The sequence below is a fragment of the Rhinolophus sinicus genome, linkage group LG15 (genome assembly GCF_036562045.2).
Source record: "Rhinolophus sinicus isolate RSC01 linkage group LG15, ASM3656204v1, whole genome shotgun sequence".
Classification (NCBI taxonomy): Eukaryota; Metazoa; Chordata; class Mammalia; order Chiroptera; family Rhinolophidae; genus Rhinolophus; species Rhinolophus sinicus.
The window spans coordinates 36,997,383-37,012,016 of record NC_133764.1 but is presented as its reverse complement, the minus strand read 5'-3'; the positions used below and the strand labels follow the sequence as shown (position 1 = coordinate 37,012,016).

Below are 14,634 nucleotides of genomic sequence, written 5' to 3'. Positions count from 1 at the left end.
TTTAATAGAAACGCAATATGAGCCACATAGGTAATTGAGGATTTTTTTTTTAGTGGCCACATTAAAAACATAAAAAGGAACAGGTGAAAATAATTTTAATAAATTTTATTTAAGCCAATATAGATCCAAGATATCATTTCAACATGTGATGAATATAAAAAACAATAACGGGGTAGTTCACATCTTCAGACTAAGTCTGTGAAATCCGGTCTGTGCTATAGCACATCTGTGGTCAGACTCGGTCGCATTTCAGGTGCTCAGTAGCCACGCACGGCTGGTGTCCTCCCTGTTGGACAGTGCAGGTGTGACCCTGAAGGACAGAGGAGTATGTCTCCTTGAGGCTTTTCGGTGGTACGCAGACCTGCCGTCGAGAAGCCCGTTCTGGACGGTAGCTCCTGACCCTGGTTGCTTCCTTTGGCCCAGTCACCCGTACTTTAAGTTCTCACAGAAATTTAGAATCACTCAGCAGTCTCATGAAAGTCACCTGCCTTCCTGGGGTTCCCATTCTGATAGGGTGACAGACGTAACAGATACTGGGAATGGAGAGCACCATGGAGAAAAATAAAATGGGGGAGGGGGCTAGAGAATGAGGGCAAGTAATTCTGGATCCGGGGCAGAGATGGCTTTTCTGAGGCGGTGACATCTGCTCAGACTTGAGTGCGGCCGTGGGGCGGGGGTGGGGGTGGGGGCAGACAGGAAGCTGCGACTGTTCCCTGGGGCAGGGCCTCCTTCCCCAGCCAGCCTGGCGTGTGTCAGTGTGTAGCTGCTTCCTGGACCACCTGTCCTCCCCACCCTTCTCTGGGCTCTGCACGGGCTCCGTCGCTTGTTTGCCGATGTTCCGTCAGCATCAGCACGGCGCCTGGCATCTTAGCTGGCATTTAGTTTGTTGCTTGGTGCATGGGTGAATGGATGGATGGTCTACAGTCAGTCAAGCGTGCAGCTATCGTAAATGTCAAAGGAAGCAAACTGTGGGGAGCCCAGCCTTCTGTACAGGACAGGCTCTGTCCAGACTCTTCCCGATGCAGCAGAGCCAGGGCTGGAGCTCGGCTCTGTCCCACCTTGTCCCTGTGTAATTCATTTAACAGCTTCTGTGCTCATCTGTTTCAGGACAGTCCAAACTACTGACATGACGTAGCTGGGAAAGCATGGAGGAGGCGGTGGGAGCAAGGGAGGGCAAGAGAGCTAACGGGTTTGATTTCTTACCACAAGATCTCAAACTCATTGCCTCAGGCCCGCCTTCACCCTCCTGTGGCTTGGCTGGCCCCTGAAGGCAGGACGGGAGCAGAGCCCTTGCGATGTCTTCGTCTGTCCCCACCTTCCTCTCCTTCGGCCTGGGGGTCCCTGAGCGCGCCTGGACCCCGCCTCCTGGAGACAACAGTCTGGAGCTGCCTTCTGGTCCTTCAGCCTCGGTCCAGCGCCCTGTTGGCCAGCTCCCAGGACCCGGGGATAAGAGCCATAGCCCAGTTAGGCGAGAGGGGAAGCTGAGATGTTTATCCCGTACAAGGGGAAGCGTACCCCAGAAAGTGTCCAGCCCTTCTCAACCAGGGGTCCTGAAACCCCACTGCGTCTCTTGTAACGTATGACTGCAGCTCATTGGTGCTCATTACTGCCATCTTGGGAGAAAACAGTCGCTCCAATCACATTCTATGCCCTCGTGGCTGAGGTGAGGAGGACGCTGGTGTCTCAGTCTCTGGTAAGGGTGGTGACTTGTGTCCTCCATAAACGACGGCAGATTGTGACTTCATTTTGCAGTGTTTTGTTACAGTTCGGTTCAGCTGTGGGGAACTTCTGGGGGCTGTGACAGCTCCCACTTTCCGTTAGAGGACCAGGGGCCCACGGGAGATAAGCCTCCAGTACCAGCAGGTATTTCCTCCTCACCTCTTTCCACGGGTGGTGGTGAGTCCTTTCCATCTTCCCAGCCGTGCCAGTTACCACGAACTCCGCCCAGAAATGGGCTGCTGAATGCAGTATTTCATTTTATCAGAAATCTTTGCTTCGAGGGCCGGCTACCTGATCCTGTCCTGACCTAATTTTAGTGACGTGGGGGTGCTGAGGAGAAGAAGGTGTCACTTTTGAACGCTGGCACTTTGGAGCGTTGAGGCCACGTCTGCTGATGCCCAGCGGGGTCAGCCTGCCCGTGGGCTCCGTGTGTCGGTGACGTTGAGGTTGCAGATCAGGCCGGTGTGGGAAGCTGTCAGGACCACCACCAGATGATGCAAGACCCCCGCTTGCTGTCAGTCCCAGGGGGCTTGTTCCTCCTCCTCCTCCTCCTCCTCCTCCTCCTCCTCCTCCTCGGCTTCTCCTGCCTTCACCAAGCTCCTGCTTCCCTGGGGAAAAGAAATGTTTGCAGCATCCACCCCAGTTTGTCTTGGAAAACGGTAGTTTGGGAATTGAAGGAAGTGGAGAACCAACATTGTTCTGGTGTAGCCATTCCGGGGAGGATGGTGACACCCCCAGGTGGATTCCCCTCGCCTGCCTGTGGGAGGGTGGAGGGGGTCTTCTCCGCTCTGAGCTCACAAGAAAAAACTGCACAGGAAGACCAGCCACCCTGTGCCCCCACTGCACCCCTAATTCAGTGAGAACCTGGCCCCCGAGGAGCGTCAGAGGCAGCCTTGGATCAGGGCTCTGGTGTGTCGTTTTTACTGCCTTTTCCTACCATATTTGCATTTTTAAAAATAGCAGTGCTGAGTGAGTCCCTTTCTGTCTGCGTCTGCTTCGGAAGGTAGGATGCGTTTTGCAGAGAGTGGCTATTGATTAGCAGCTAGCTGGTCCTCAGCGTTTGGGAGCTGGACAGAGGCACCATGGGTGCGCTGGGTGGAGGTGAGGCTGGATATCACACGCCGCTGCCGGAAAGGGTGAGGCCTCAGTTCTTTGCTGACCGAAGATGACGTCATTTTGAAGGTTGTGTCATTTTTCTGGGGTTCTCAGTGGGGAAAGTCAAGAAAGGGAGCGGGAGCATCTATAAGCTGAGATCCTGATGGCCATCTCGGAGGATCTGGACCAGGCAGTGACACGTCCTCCTGCCAGTGGGAGGGTCTGTCTCATTCGCGGGGTTCTTAGATCCCGGGAGAGCCAGATTTTATGCACTTGCTCCTTCCCATCCTGTAGCCCAGCTCTAAAAATCAGGTTCTCGTGGCCACAGTGTGGACCCAGGAGCTGCCTCCCTGCCTGGAAGTCTTTCAGGTGGCAGCACTGTCCCCCAGGTGTCCGAGGATGCATGCTGGCAGAATCTGCTTGGCCGCTTTGGCAGCAGCCGGCCTGGGTCAGGTCCCGTGTCTCTTGGTCATTGGGCTGTTAAAAGCTGCCTCAGAGCCTAGGGCTTTGTTCTTGGTGCCTCTCTGGGAGCTGCCCTAGCCCAGGGCCTTCACCACCCAAGCAGGGGCGGGTCAGAGTCGGGGCCACATGATTTTGGGGACCCGGTGCCTGTGCATGGATTTAGGGGCGGAACCTCAGGAGGGGTGTGCCCGGGAATACTGGCGTGGGATCAGTCAGGTCTCGCTTTGTTAATTATTTCAATCCACCTTGCTTTTTGCATCTTGATCCCAGGTTTATATCTTTAAAATTTTTTTTAATTGAAAACAAATGTCCCTAAGTAGTTGGGGTTCAATTTTGTTCTAGAAGAAAGGGAAACTTACTGGTTGAATTAGAACAGTTTTAACAAGGCTGATTATTGGACTTGCCCAGGGAACGTTAAGAAATAGACATCTGGCTTTGTCTAAAGATTTATTCAGTAAGTTTGGGGTTAAAAAAAAATCAGGAATCTGTATTTTAAAAGAGATCCAAGGCTTCCGATAAATAGCTCTCTTAAGACCTAGTCCTCCCCACAAGGGGCTGTCGAGGCTGCCTCCGTTTATCTTCATAATCTTTGGTTATTTCAGTGCTCCAAGTTAAATATCCAGTCTTCCTCCCCTTTCTATGGGGCCAGTCCCACCAGTTGCCCTTCAAAGACCAGTAGTGTGTGGTCGGCCGAAACCCCACCTTGCAGTTGCTGACACCAAGGCACGGCGTCTAGAAGTGGTGTCCTGTGGTGCGAAGAAATGTTGCTCTCTCTCAGGACATGTGTCCTCCTTCGGGTCTGATCGCCTGAGTTCTGGCTGAGAAGTCCTTCCGTGTGGGCCCAGAGGCGCCCTGAGGAGGGCAGGACATTTCCTGCTTGATTGTACAGAAGACATCATCTGAAGGGCACAGTCCTGGGGCTCGTGGGCTGGTGTCTGTGCTCTGATTCCCGCTTTCCCTGACACCGCATGGGACAGTGTGGTGCGGGGAGCGGGCTGGGGAGCAGCTCACTCCGGTACTTCCCAGCTCTGTGGACGTGGTTGCCCATCTGAATAGGGAGAAGAGCGTCCTCGAGGAGGCTGTGGGTGAGGCCTGTGAGTTACTCACACGCTCCTTTCTCTGCCTCTGCTCTCCCTCCCTCCCTCCTCTCAGCCCTGAGATCACCTGCCTGCTGGACCTGCTGGGGCCCAAGCAGTGCTGTTTCCTCCTCACTCAAGATACCGTGTTTCCCCGAACATAAGACCTGACTGGAAAATAAGCCCAAGCGTGATTTTTCAGGATGACATCCCCTGAACATGAGCCCTAATGCGTCTTTCAGAGCAAAAGTTAATATAAGACCTGGTCTTATTTTCGGGGAAACACGATAGGTTAGTGACAGCCCCTATGGCCCGGCTCAGAGCACCCCCCTCCAGCACACACTTTCTCATTCTCTCCTGGGGTATCCTCACCCTCGTGTGTGGGTGTGTCCGTACTCATTAAAGGACGGGGGATTTTGACCATATAAACAAGAGGGTGGTTATTTGCACACTGTAAGATTTCCTGTGGGTTTTCGTGACATAGCTCCCTTGGTCTAGCTAAAATCTGTTCAATTTATGAAACTTTTAGGAACGGCGTCTAAATCAAGGTGCACCCTGGGAGAAATTGTGGCACCTTGTTTCTGTCTTTGTAAATGTTATTCCATATATTTGTTTTTTCCGGCTGAGCTGTAAGCTCCTCAGGAGAGAAGCTGTTGGGCCCAATGCTCCTGTCACAGGTTTTCTCAGGCTGTGCAGACCAGGGACACCTTTTCCTTTCGGCCGCTGGCTTGGGGGGAACCTGGGGGCACACACTCAAGACTGTCTACATGGCCCTCGGGAGGGCCAGGTGCTGGGCAGGTGTGCTGGGAGGGCGCAGGCTCTGGAGCGCGGGCTGCCCATCCCAGGTGGTGATTGCCGCCCAGGGGGCGATGGCTCTTCCCCAGCGCACGCAGCTGCTAGGCGTGGCCACTGCACCTGTCGGTGTGGAGGGATCCTTCCTCCCCGTCTCAGTGATTCCGCTTTTTTGTTTGTACAGTATTTTAGTCCCGGCTCAGAGCTGTCTCCTCCTGAGCTGAGCTACTGTGCGTGCGCCTAGGGAGAAATAGCGGTGGAGGAGCGGGCAGTTGAGGTTTTCAGGCTTAGTAATCAAACAAAGAGGTGACATCAGCCCCAGGAGTCGCCAGGCCAGTGGGTACCCTAGTGACGCCCAGTAGCCCAGGATGGGTATCCATCTCCTCTGCCTGGAAATAGTAACCGTGGGTGTTTGAGAAACGAGTGGAGGCTGGTAGGAGTTCCGGGAGGTTGTGTTTCTGCCACGTGCTGTCACAATAGGGAGTGGGCCGGGCCTGCCCCGCTGGACTCAGATAAGGCCCTTTTGGCGATTTCTCCTCCTCCCTTGCTGTCTTTAAAGTGCCAGTCAGACTAGGGGGATATGAATCACAGTTGCTTTGGGGACGTTTTCAGAATGCCTGTTTGCAGAGTACCATCGTGGGGACTGCGATGGCCGGTGCGTCTGGGGCCGGGCCTTCGCTCCCTTTTGATGCCGCCACCGTTACATGAGGACAAGGTGATGTGCATTGCACACAGGTCACCTGCGATCTTGTTAGCGTGTGGCGTCCCGGGCAGCAGGATTGGGGCAGGGGCTGAGAGGCTGCATCGCCAGTGCACTCCGGCAAAAGGCCGGGCTGCCAGTTGGAGCCCACACTTTGAGGGTCAGCACGGCTCTAATTGTTCCAGGGGTAGCCAGAGCCATGCCAAAGGGCCACACCCCCAAAGGAGGAAGGACAGGCTAGCTAAACCAGGGCTTGGGGTCCTGGAGCCTGGTGGCCGTGGGCCTCTTCTCCAGGCCTCTTAGAGTGACAGCAACCTCAGTAGGACCTCCCACGTGGGGTCAGGAGGGTTGGGAGAGGCAGAGCAGGCGGAGCTCTTCCCGCACAGGGCGAGCTCAGTAAAGGTCTGCCCATGTGACCACCACCTGGGCCTCATGCTGTGCTCTAAGCTGACATCAGACATGGGGCGGGGTCTGGAAGGCAGTTGTGAGGCCAGGAGCTCTCCCCGCCTGGACGCCTGGACGCCTGGGCGGTGAGCTGCTCCCTGCGTGCTCTCCTGGCTGCCTGGCAGCCCCAGGACTGCTTCCCAGTCCCTAGAACAACCGTGAAGTCCTGTTTACGTTCTACCTTTCAGGAAGGAGGCCTTCTCCTCCTAAAGCTTCCTGTTTGTCCCCTGCCTTCAAACCCAGGAGTCCTGGGCTCTTCTGTCCTTTTTAAGCCATGTTGACAAGCTCGGGATCAAGACTAGGGAGCAGTGCTGGGCTCCTGGCTCCAGGCCGGCTGGCTCTTGCCCTGGGCCGCACCAGGACGCTGCGTCCCCAACACCGCAGAGCTGCAGAGACCCGGGTGCAGCTCCCCAGTCCTTCCCCTCACTTAGCAGGCGGTTGGATTCATCCCCTTTCTCTGTCCCCTTGGGCAGGCTGTGCCTCCAGGCCATTTCAGCAAGCTGGCAAGCTGCCGCTGCAGCTTCCAAGCAGTGGTGCAGTCATGCTGCATCTCCTGGCCCCGATTGCAGGCCTTTTGTTTGTTTTTTGTCCGCATTGTGTGATCAGACAGGGGTTCCCCGGGGTGGGACCTGGGTTGGCCCCTGGGCAGCCTCTGGGGGTTGAGCGCACAGAGGCCTGGCCAATTCGCATCTGAAACAGAGGAGTTGGGGGTGGCCCGAGGCCGCCCCTTGCCTGCACTGCTGGTGGACAGTTCCTCTGCAGCCCAGCCCTTCCTGCCTTCCCCCACCTGCCGTCCAGGAGCAGGAATGTTTGTCCCTCTACCCAGCTCAGCAGTGTGTATACTTGTGTATAAATGTTTTCAGGTATTTTATTATGTGTGCCTCATCTAAATGTGAGTTCTTTAAAGCCTAGGCACATTCCTGCATATTTATATTTTTGTCTCATTCTGAATTTATAGAAAACACTCAAAAACAACTGAATTGATTGGCCTCAGTACTTGGTTTTAGCGGAGCTTCAGTTAAAGGGTTTCTGCAGCACTTGATGGACAGAATTTGTTAGTTAGGGGCACCAGCATTTGTGTTTTGCTGGTAAAAAAGGTGGTCAGCTTGCTGATTGCCGGGTTACTGGGGGCACAGCCACGTGATGGTCAACTGCTTTGAGAAAGTCCTTACACTGGCGTGCTCAAGACCCACTGACCAGTCATCTCCCCAGATCCAGTCAGAACTGGCAACTCGGGCTTAGAAAGACTCTAGAAGAGGAGCCCAGCTCCAACCCACAGTCAGTGCCATTTCCTGCCACTCCCAGTTGTACTGTTTTGAAAGCTGATTTATGGACATTTTAAGTAATATCAGAAAGAGTTAAAACTTCTCCACCCCACATAGATCCTGGTTGGAGTTTGTTTGGTTGTTTGCTTGCATGCGTTTTGGCTCTAGATCAACCTCTGATGAGAAGAGACGTCTCTTCCCTTGAGGTAACTGGCTAAACCCTAGCAGAGAGAACCAGCCCAACAGGCACCTGGTAGATACCGGCGGGGTGGGGCTCAGCGACTTCTCGAAAGTGACCCACTGTAGAATATACATTTTACATTGTGACCCAGGACGCATATACATTATGTATGTCAGTGGAAAAGTTTTCTCAAAACAGTGCCTAGCCTTACTGCCTGCGATGCCCTCCGATGACCCCCCTCCCTCCCCAAATATGTGAAAAACATAGTGTGAAAAACACTGCCCTCGGGAGCATTCCATTCTAGGGTTTCCAGAGCTTTTCCAGAATTCCACACCGCAGGATAACTTCTCTGATCTGGCCTAAGTTGCTTCCTTGGCCCCCAGGTTGCATTTGCCTTGGAGCGAAGAAGGGGTTAATGTCCTGGGCCTGCCCGTTCTCCTCCCCGGCCATTTCTATGCCAGATCCTTGGAAATTCTTTGAAGACAATGTACATTCCTTATTTTACATTTGTATTCTTTTCTAACCTTGAATCTGAAACCCTAAAAAAATTTCATTGACCTCATTTGTAGGTTTGAGCAAAGTTGCTATTGAGTGGTTTCCTCTATTCTAACCCTCCAAAACCTGAGCTGGGCTTCTCAGGCAGTGAAGCGCGCGCGCGCGCGCGCGCGCGCGCGTGTGTGTGTGTGTGTGTGTGTGTGTGTGTCTGTCGCGCGCGCGCTCTCTCTCTCTCTCACTCTCACTCTCACTCTCGCTCTCCAGCTTGTATGGTAGTACCCAGTTTGTATGGTAGTACAGCTGTGTGGCCCCACTGCAGGGACATAGGCTGCTCGCAGCCCAGGGGGCCCACAGGTGGCATTGCTGGGCCCTTCCGGCTCAGGGACAACAGCAGAACTACAAGGGTCTTCTGCAGTGTCTGTAACCTCAGCAGAGGGGGTGAGGGACTGGTTAGGAGACCCTGGGGCACCCAACACGATTGGCAGCCCCACTGACCACTGTCCTGTTTCACCCCTTTTCTGTTCGCCAGGACTCAGGCTCAGCTCAGGCTGTGTGGGGGCAGAAGGGATGGTGTTTCTCAGATTGTTTTTATCCCTTGGGAAGTAGCGAGCCTTTAGAAGTTTCCAGTGCTGGTCCGACCTCATATGCCTTTCAGGAATCTGTTCTTTGAGTCCTGGCCTAGGTGAACAGCCTAACTCCTTCATGTGCCCGTTGGGCCCTGCCACCTTCCCCTCTCCTCTCACCAGGCAAAGCAGCAAGGGTGACTTGTTTTTCTTTTCCAAAGAAAGAGGGTTTCCTCGCTGAGTGCCCCGAGGCTCCTGCAGACCCAAACTGGGGGCCCTGCAAGCTGTCCCGTTTTCTACTCCCTCGCGAGGGGCACGGTGTGGGGCTTGCGGTCTCAGACTGTTTATTAAGACCCAGTGGGTGCGCTGTGCTGGGCCTTTTGTTGGAAGCTACGCCCAGCTGTCGGTGAAGGTCTGATGACCTCAGCACCCCCGGAAAAGTCTGGGTTGGTTTCCTCCTGTGGGCCTGAAGGAGGAGAGCACCCCCGTCTTCTCTCTGTTTTGGCCTCCCCGGAGTTTGACAGGAGCTGACCGTGGTGGGTTCGGGGCTGGCAGCCTTGACACAATGCTGAGACATCCGTAAGGCCCCTCCTTTGGCTTCTGCTGGACTGTCTGCAGCTTCCCCTCTCCCCGGATGCTGGTGACCAGGCATGAAGTTGCCTTTTTCCCCCAGGGCACGTGCTGGCCTCCAGCCTTAGGGCCACCCAGTCCTAATGGATGTGACGTTCAAATCCACTGGGAAGTTAGCTTCTTATAGCAGCTCCCTTCTATTTTCAAGCCATTGATCGGCCTCAGTTGGCCTTTTTGTATCCTTGGAACATTTTTATACAGTGAATTTGAGTTCTCTCAGGTCATTCAAGAGCAATGTTGTAAATGGGGGTGTAGACCCGACAGTTGGCGGCCCAGCTCCGTTCCTGTTAGGGTGTCAGCGTGGGCCTCGGGACTGCTCATGGGAGCAGCGTGGGCCTCTGGGGGTCAGGGCGAGGGGAGGAGACTGGTCCCCCCAGCCAGGGCTCAGCTCCTTGGACCTCCAGTGGGGATGGGAGGGAGGTGCCCGCCTCCCTGCCATGGTGACTGTCCTCCCTTTGTCACTGTATTGCTTTGTGCCTGGAAGCACCTCATGAGCTCTGTCTTCAGAATCTGTGGTGGGGGGGGTGATCCTTTCACCCTTAGCACCACCCTCCTGGAAACAGCCTCGGGGCTTCTCAGCCTGACCCTGTGGGGGGGGGGGGCGGGGGCGTGGGGGGGGATGGAGCTGTGTGTGTCTGTGATGTCAGATGTTTAGCAGTAACCCTGGGCTCTACCTACTACATACCAGAAGCCCCTTGCCCCAGTGGTCACAACCCAAAATGTCTCCGGATGTTCCAGATGTCCTCTGGGGGCAAAGTTGTCCCCTTTTGAGAACCACTGGGCTAACTGTGGTCTCCTTCCCCCCTCATAGCATGTGCTCTGCCCCACAGCCAGATGGTCCTTTTCACGTGACCGCCATGCAGGCCCTCTGCTCAGATCCCTGCAGGGGTGGGGGCATCCGCCTTGCCCAGGACAGACCCTCCAGGGCTCCCTGATTGTCTTGGGGCCTGAAGCCCCGGCCTCACCTCCTCCTGCTCTCCTTGGGAGCTTGCTCAGCGTGGTCCTCCGGGCCTCTGCTGGTCGTGGAACACTCCTCCCAGGGGCTTCATGGCAGCTCTTCTCTGCTTGGAAAGCTCCCTCCCTTGTTGCACTCTGGTCTCAGAGCAGATGTCACTTTGGAGTGGACTTTCCTGACCACCCACTTAAAATAAGTCACATGCGCCCCCCCCCCCCCCCCCCCGTGCTAGAAGGCGTGCTTTGAGAGAGAAGGATCTTGTCTCCTCAGTGGCTGGCCCATGGACGGTACTGTCATCACTGCCCAGATGAGTGAACCCCTCCGGGAGGCAGGTGCCGGAAGCCCTCTCCATGGAGGGCAGGTGTGTTGTCTGACCCTCCTGTTCTGGAGGAGGACGTGGGAGCCAAGGGTTCGGTCTCGGGTCCTACCAGGCACATGCGTCCTGCAGACATGTCACAGCGGCGTCCAAAGGAACGCACGTTCATTTCTAACACCTCCTCATCCAAGACACTTCAACATTTTGGTGCGGTAGCCTTCTTGTCTTTTTCTCCTTTTTTTTTTTAATTGCTGTTCAGAAACTTTTGATAAGCTGTAGTTTTCCCTCAAGAAATGTTAGATGTTAATAGTTCACCACCTGAGAGGTTCTTCAGAATTTTAAGACTTATAATGACAGTTGAATTCTGTCCATCCCCACCTCAGATTGCACCCTGGTAACAGTTTTTTTAAATGACATTCAGGGTTCGCCTAACAACACATGGTAGTTTCATGGCTTAGTTTCCTCTAGAAGCTGGCGTTTCCATAGTGCAGTCACAGCGCCCTCTAGTGTTAGCCTCTGGGGTGTCTGGTGCTTGTGGTCTGTGCCCGGGCGTGATCTTGGATGGGTGAGATGAGGAGAGGAGGGCAAACTGCCTGGCTTCTCCCACCTGAATCCTCGGCAGCAGGCGCCCAGCGCCGTGGTGACATCGCAGCAGCGGCCACAGCCTTCCACAGGCCCTAGAAGTGAACAGGGCATTTGTTGCTTTAAGAACCCGGAGAATAATCAGTCTTTTAGAATGTGTGGACCTGCCAGAAATATTTTTTACTCCATTCTTATCTCCACAGCTCTAGGGCAGGATGGTCTCGAGCTAGACTGCCTGAGCTCAAGTCCCGGCTCCACCACTCAGGAGCTGTCGGACCACGAACAAGTTACTTATTTTCTCTCGGTCTCAGTTTACTTGTCTGTAAACTGGAAATGACCATAATAGTACACTTGCTTCGTGGAGTTGTGAAGGATTTCACAGATCAAAACAGAAGGTGCCTAGAAAACTGCCTTGAATGTAGTAAACCCCAGTTGTGTGTTACGAGGAGGCCCCAGGAGCACAGAGCTCCCTTCCAGAATGGGGACACTGAAAGCCTGCATGATGCAGGTAGCACATGGTGAGAGTGTGAGAGGAAAGGAGGACGATTGGAAGGACTGTGCAGTGAGAGGCGCACAGGTGGGCGAGCACTCGTATTTGGAGAGCGGCACTGCCCGGGACGGGTGGGACAGCGGGCATGGGAGGGAAAGTTGTGAAAGAATGGAGAGCCTGGTGAGTCATGCTGAGCCCGTCCAGACACCCTTTTCTCATCGTCTGGAATTCCCAGGGGAAGGGAATATAGCCAGAAGAGTGGCCACCACACCACTTCGTTCTCCCTGCCACTCCCTCTCTGCTGCCAGCAGTGCCAGGGCTTTACAAATGTCACTCCTTGTCCTGGGAGACTAGAAGAGCCTGGAGACTGAGCATCATCCTGGAGCCACACTCTGGCAGAAGGCCAAGCACAGGTCAGGAGCCCCACATCCAGAGGACAGCGTTTGCTCACCACACTCCCTCTCTCCTGGAAACACTGCAGCCAAGGCGGAGGTTCCACAAAGGAAGGCGGAGGAAACCGCCGGCCTTGCGGTGGCGCCAGCCTTCACTGGCTGTTGTTCCTGCTTCAGCCTCAGAGCAGAGCCTCTGTTTCCCCTCCACCCTCAGGAGTAGTGTCCCATGGCCAGCGTGAGTGAGACTGGACAGTGTCCCACCGAAGACTACTCTGATTTAGGGTCTGTGCCTGTGCCACTCTGTGTCCCTTTCATGGAAGCTCTCAGGGACCAACACACGCCAAGATGGGGACACGATATGCAGACTCAACTTGGGTCTCTTCTCAGGGATCCCTGAGCTGGCAAGACAGCCTGTGCCGGCTGTCACAGCTCACCGATGACATCCCCTCCCACCCCACACAGTGCAGTGTCTCTCCCATTGCGTTTCCTGGGCCTGCTGCTTCTGGTTTCTATGGCAACTTGGAAAGACCTGCAATTGTGGTTTTTTGAAGTCTAAAATGAGAGCAGAGATTTGAAATAGGGTGGGACAGCACTGAACATGCCATGTCCCAGACCAGAGATTTGGGCACAGAAGGTTACAGGATAGGGCGTTCTTTGAGTTGGGAAAGTGGTGCTGCCATCCCAGCACACCCTTAGCAGAACGACACGTGGTCCCTCACAGCCTCCTGGGACCTTTGAGCAGAGAGGTAAGACGAACCTGGACTCAGCGTCTTCAGCCTACGCCCTGAGGGGGGGCCAGTGGACTCGGGTGGCGTGATCACAGCCAGGGTCTGCTGAGCACATGTGCCAGGCGCCCTGCAACCATCTGTGTTTTCATTGCCTAATTAATCCCCTCAACCACTCTGAGATGGCTGCTGTCACCCGTTTTATACATGTGGATGTGAGCAATTTGCCTGTTTTGGAGCTGGCACGTACGGTCTGGCTCAAGGACGCCCAGATTGAACACCTGGGCTTGTTCGCATCTGGGTCGTGGGCTTTTATGTTCCCTGTAGGAAAATCTCCACTGTTTGTTGATGGCAGGGTCCATTGCTTCCCCGTTACTTTTTTGTAAGTCACGTTCTGCTGATAGCAGAGTTGGTTTTAGTCATCCTTGCCAAATTTCAGTGGCCTTGAGCCAGTGTCTTTTTCAGTGTCTCAGTTCTCCTTCCCAGGAGGTCACCTTTCCATGCCCCAGGGCTTGAGAGTGGAGGGAGTGTTGGGTGAGGGAACAGATATTCCACCCCCGCAGTTCGAGGTCCTAGAGATGCCCATCCAAAGGAGGTGGGCAGTGGGGCAGTCACAGAGACCCGCCGTTACCACGAACAGCAGGGAGACGCTCTGGCCTGATGGAGAACCGTCTCCCGCCTGGGCTGTTGGAGGGGGATCCAGTGCCGGGCAGAGGGAGGGGACAGCTCTCCTGAGGCCCTGGCTGTCGTCTGGGGGGGCGGCTGCTCATGGGGGGCTGCAGCAGGTGCTCGCTCTGTAGTTGGCCAGGCCCCCAAAGCCCGAGTTACTCAGCAGCCCGCAGGACACCGCAGCACGGTAGATAAAGAGCAGGCTGCAGCTGGTCAGGAAGGATAGCCCGGATTAGCAGGTGCTATTGGATGATAATGGGCTTCAGGGTGACCCACACACCCCCCGTCACGCTCTTCTTCACCCCACTCCCTCCTCGGCACTCATCAGCGGGCTTGGAGGGCGGCACTTGCAGAAGGTATTAATAGAAAGGATTTCACTCACATCAAAACGTGTCGCCGTAGAGTGGGCTCTTAAGTCTTTCTTTTAAATGAGGCCTTATGCGATCCGTCATTTCGTCACACTCCAGTACGATCAAATGACCTCCAGTAGTGTTGGCCTTTGGTGGGGGGTAGTTTAGTGCCTGGAGTTCTGTCTCTTGATCTGGGTGCAATTGGAGGCGTGTGTGCAGTTTGTGAAAGCCGAGCTCAGCACTCGGGATGTGTGCACTGAGCGGTAGCGTCAGCCTTCCCCAGGAAGCTGGGAGACGCGTGCATCCCCCGCAGTGATGCCGAGGCCGTTCTCTCACACTCGTGTTTTCTGGTGCAGCTGAAACTAGAGGACCGCTCCGTGGTGCCCCGGGATGTGGTCCGGCACATGCGATCCACCGTGAGTCCTGTGTCCCATCCCTGCGGGGGGCTGCTTGGGGGGGTCTGGCCCCGCCCACAGCGGCCGGCGGCGTGTGCCTGGCTGGGCCTGGATGCCTTCTCCTCCCCAGGACAGTCAGTGTGGCACCGTGACCGACGTCAGCATTGACTGCGCCGTCAAACTCATCGGCACCAACTGCATCATCTACCCGGTCAACAGCAAGGACCTGCAGCACATCTGGGTGAGCCCCCCCGCACACACCCCCCGTTTCCCTGGGGCTCTGTGCTTTGCCCCACGGCACACGGCAGCACAGGGCTGCTCACTCCCTCGGAGCCTGC

The 14,634-nt window shown here is 55.1% G+C and overlaps 1 protein-coding gene across 3 annotated transcripts in view; it reads left to right on the top strand.

Annotated features, from left to right (window-relative positions):
- UBE2O (ubiquitin conjugating enzyme E2 O) overlaps positions 1-14,634 on the top strand; it is a 47,834-nt gene that overhangs the window by 20,068 nt on the left and 13,132 nt on the right. For 2 of the 3 annotated variants that reach the window (XM_074319571.1, XM_019745489.2), the window contains exons 2-3: positions 14,258-14,317; positions 14,427-14,537. In XM_074319571.1, the coding sequence (XP_074175672.1) occupies positions 14,258-14,317; positions 14,427-14,537 (171 nt within the window). Of the gene's footprint in view, positions 1-2,709; positions 2,856-14,257; positions 14,318-14,426; positions 14,538-14,634 lie in introns of those variants that run through there. The other variant, XM_019745486.2, reaches the window with a different exon arrangement.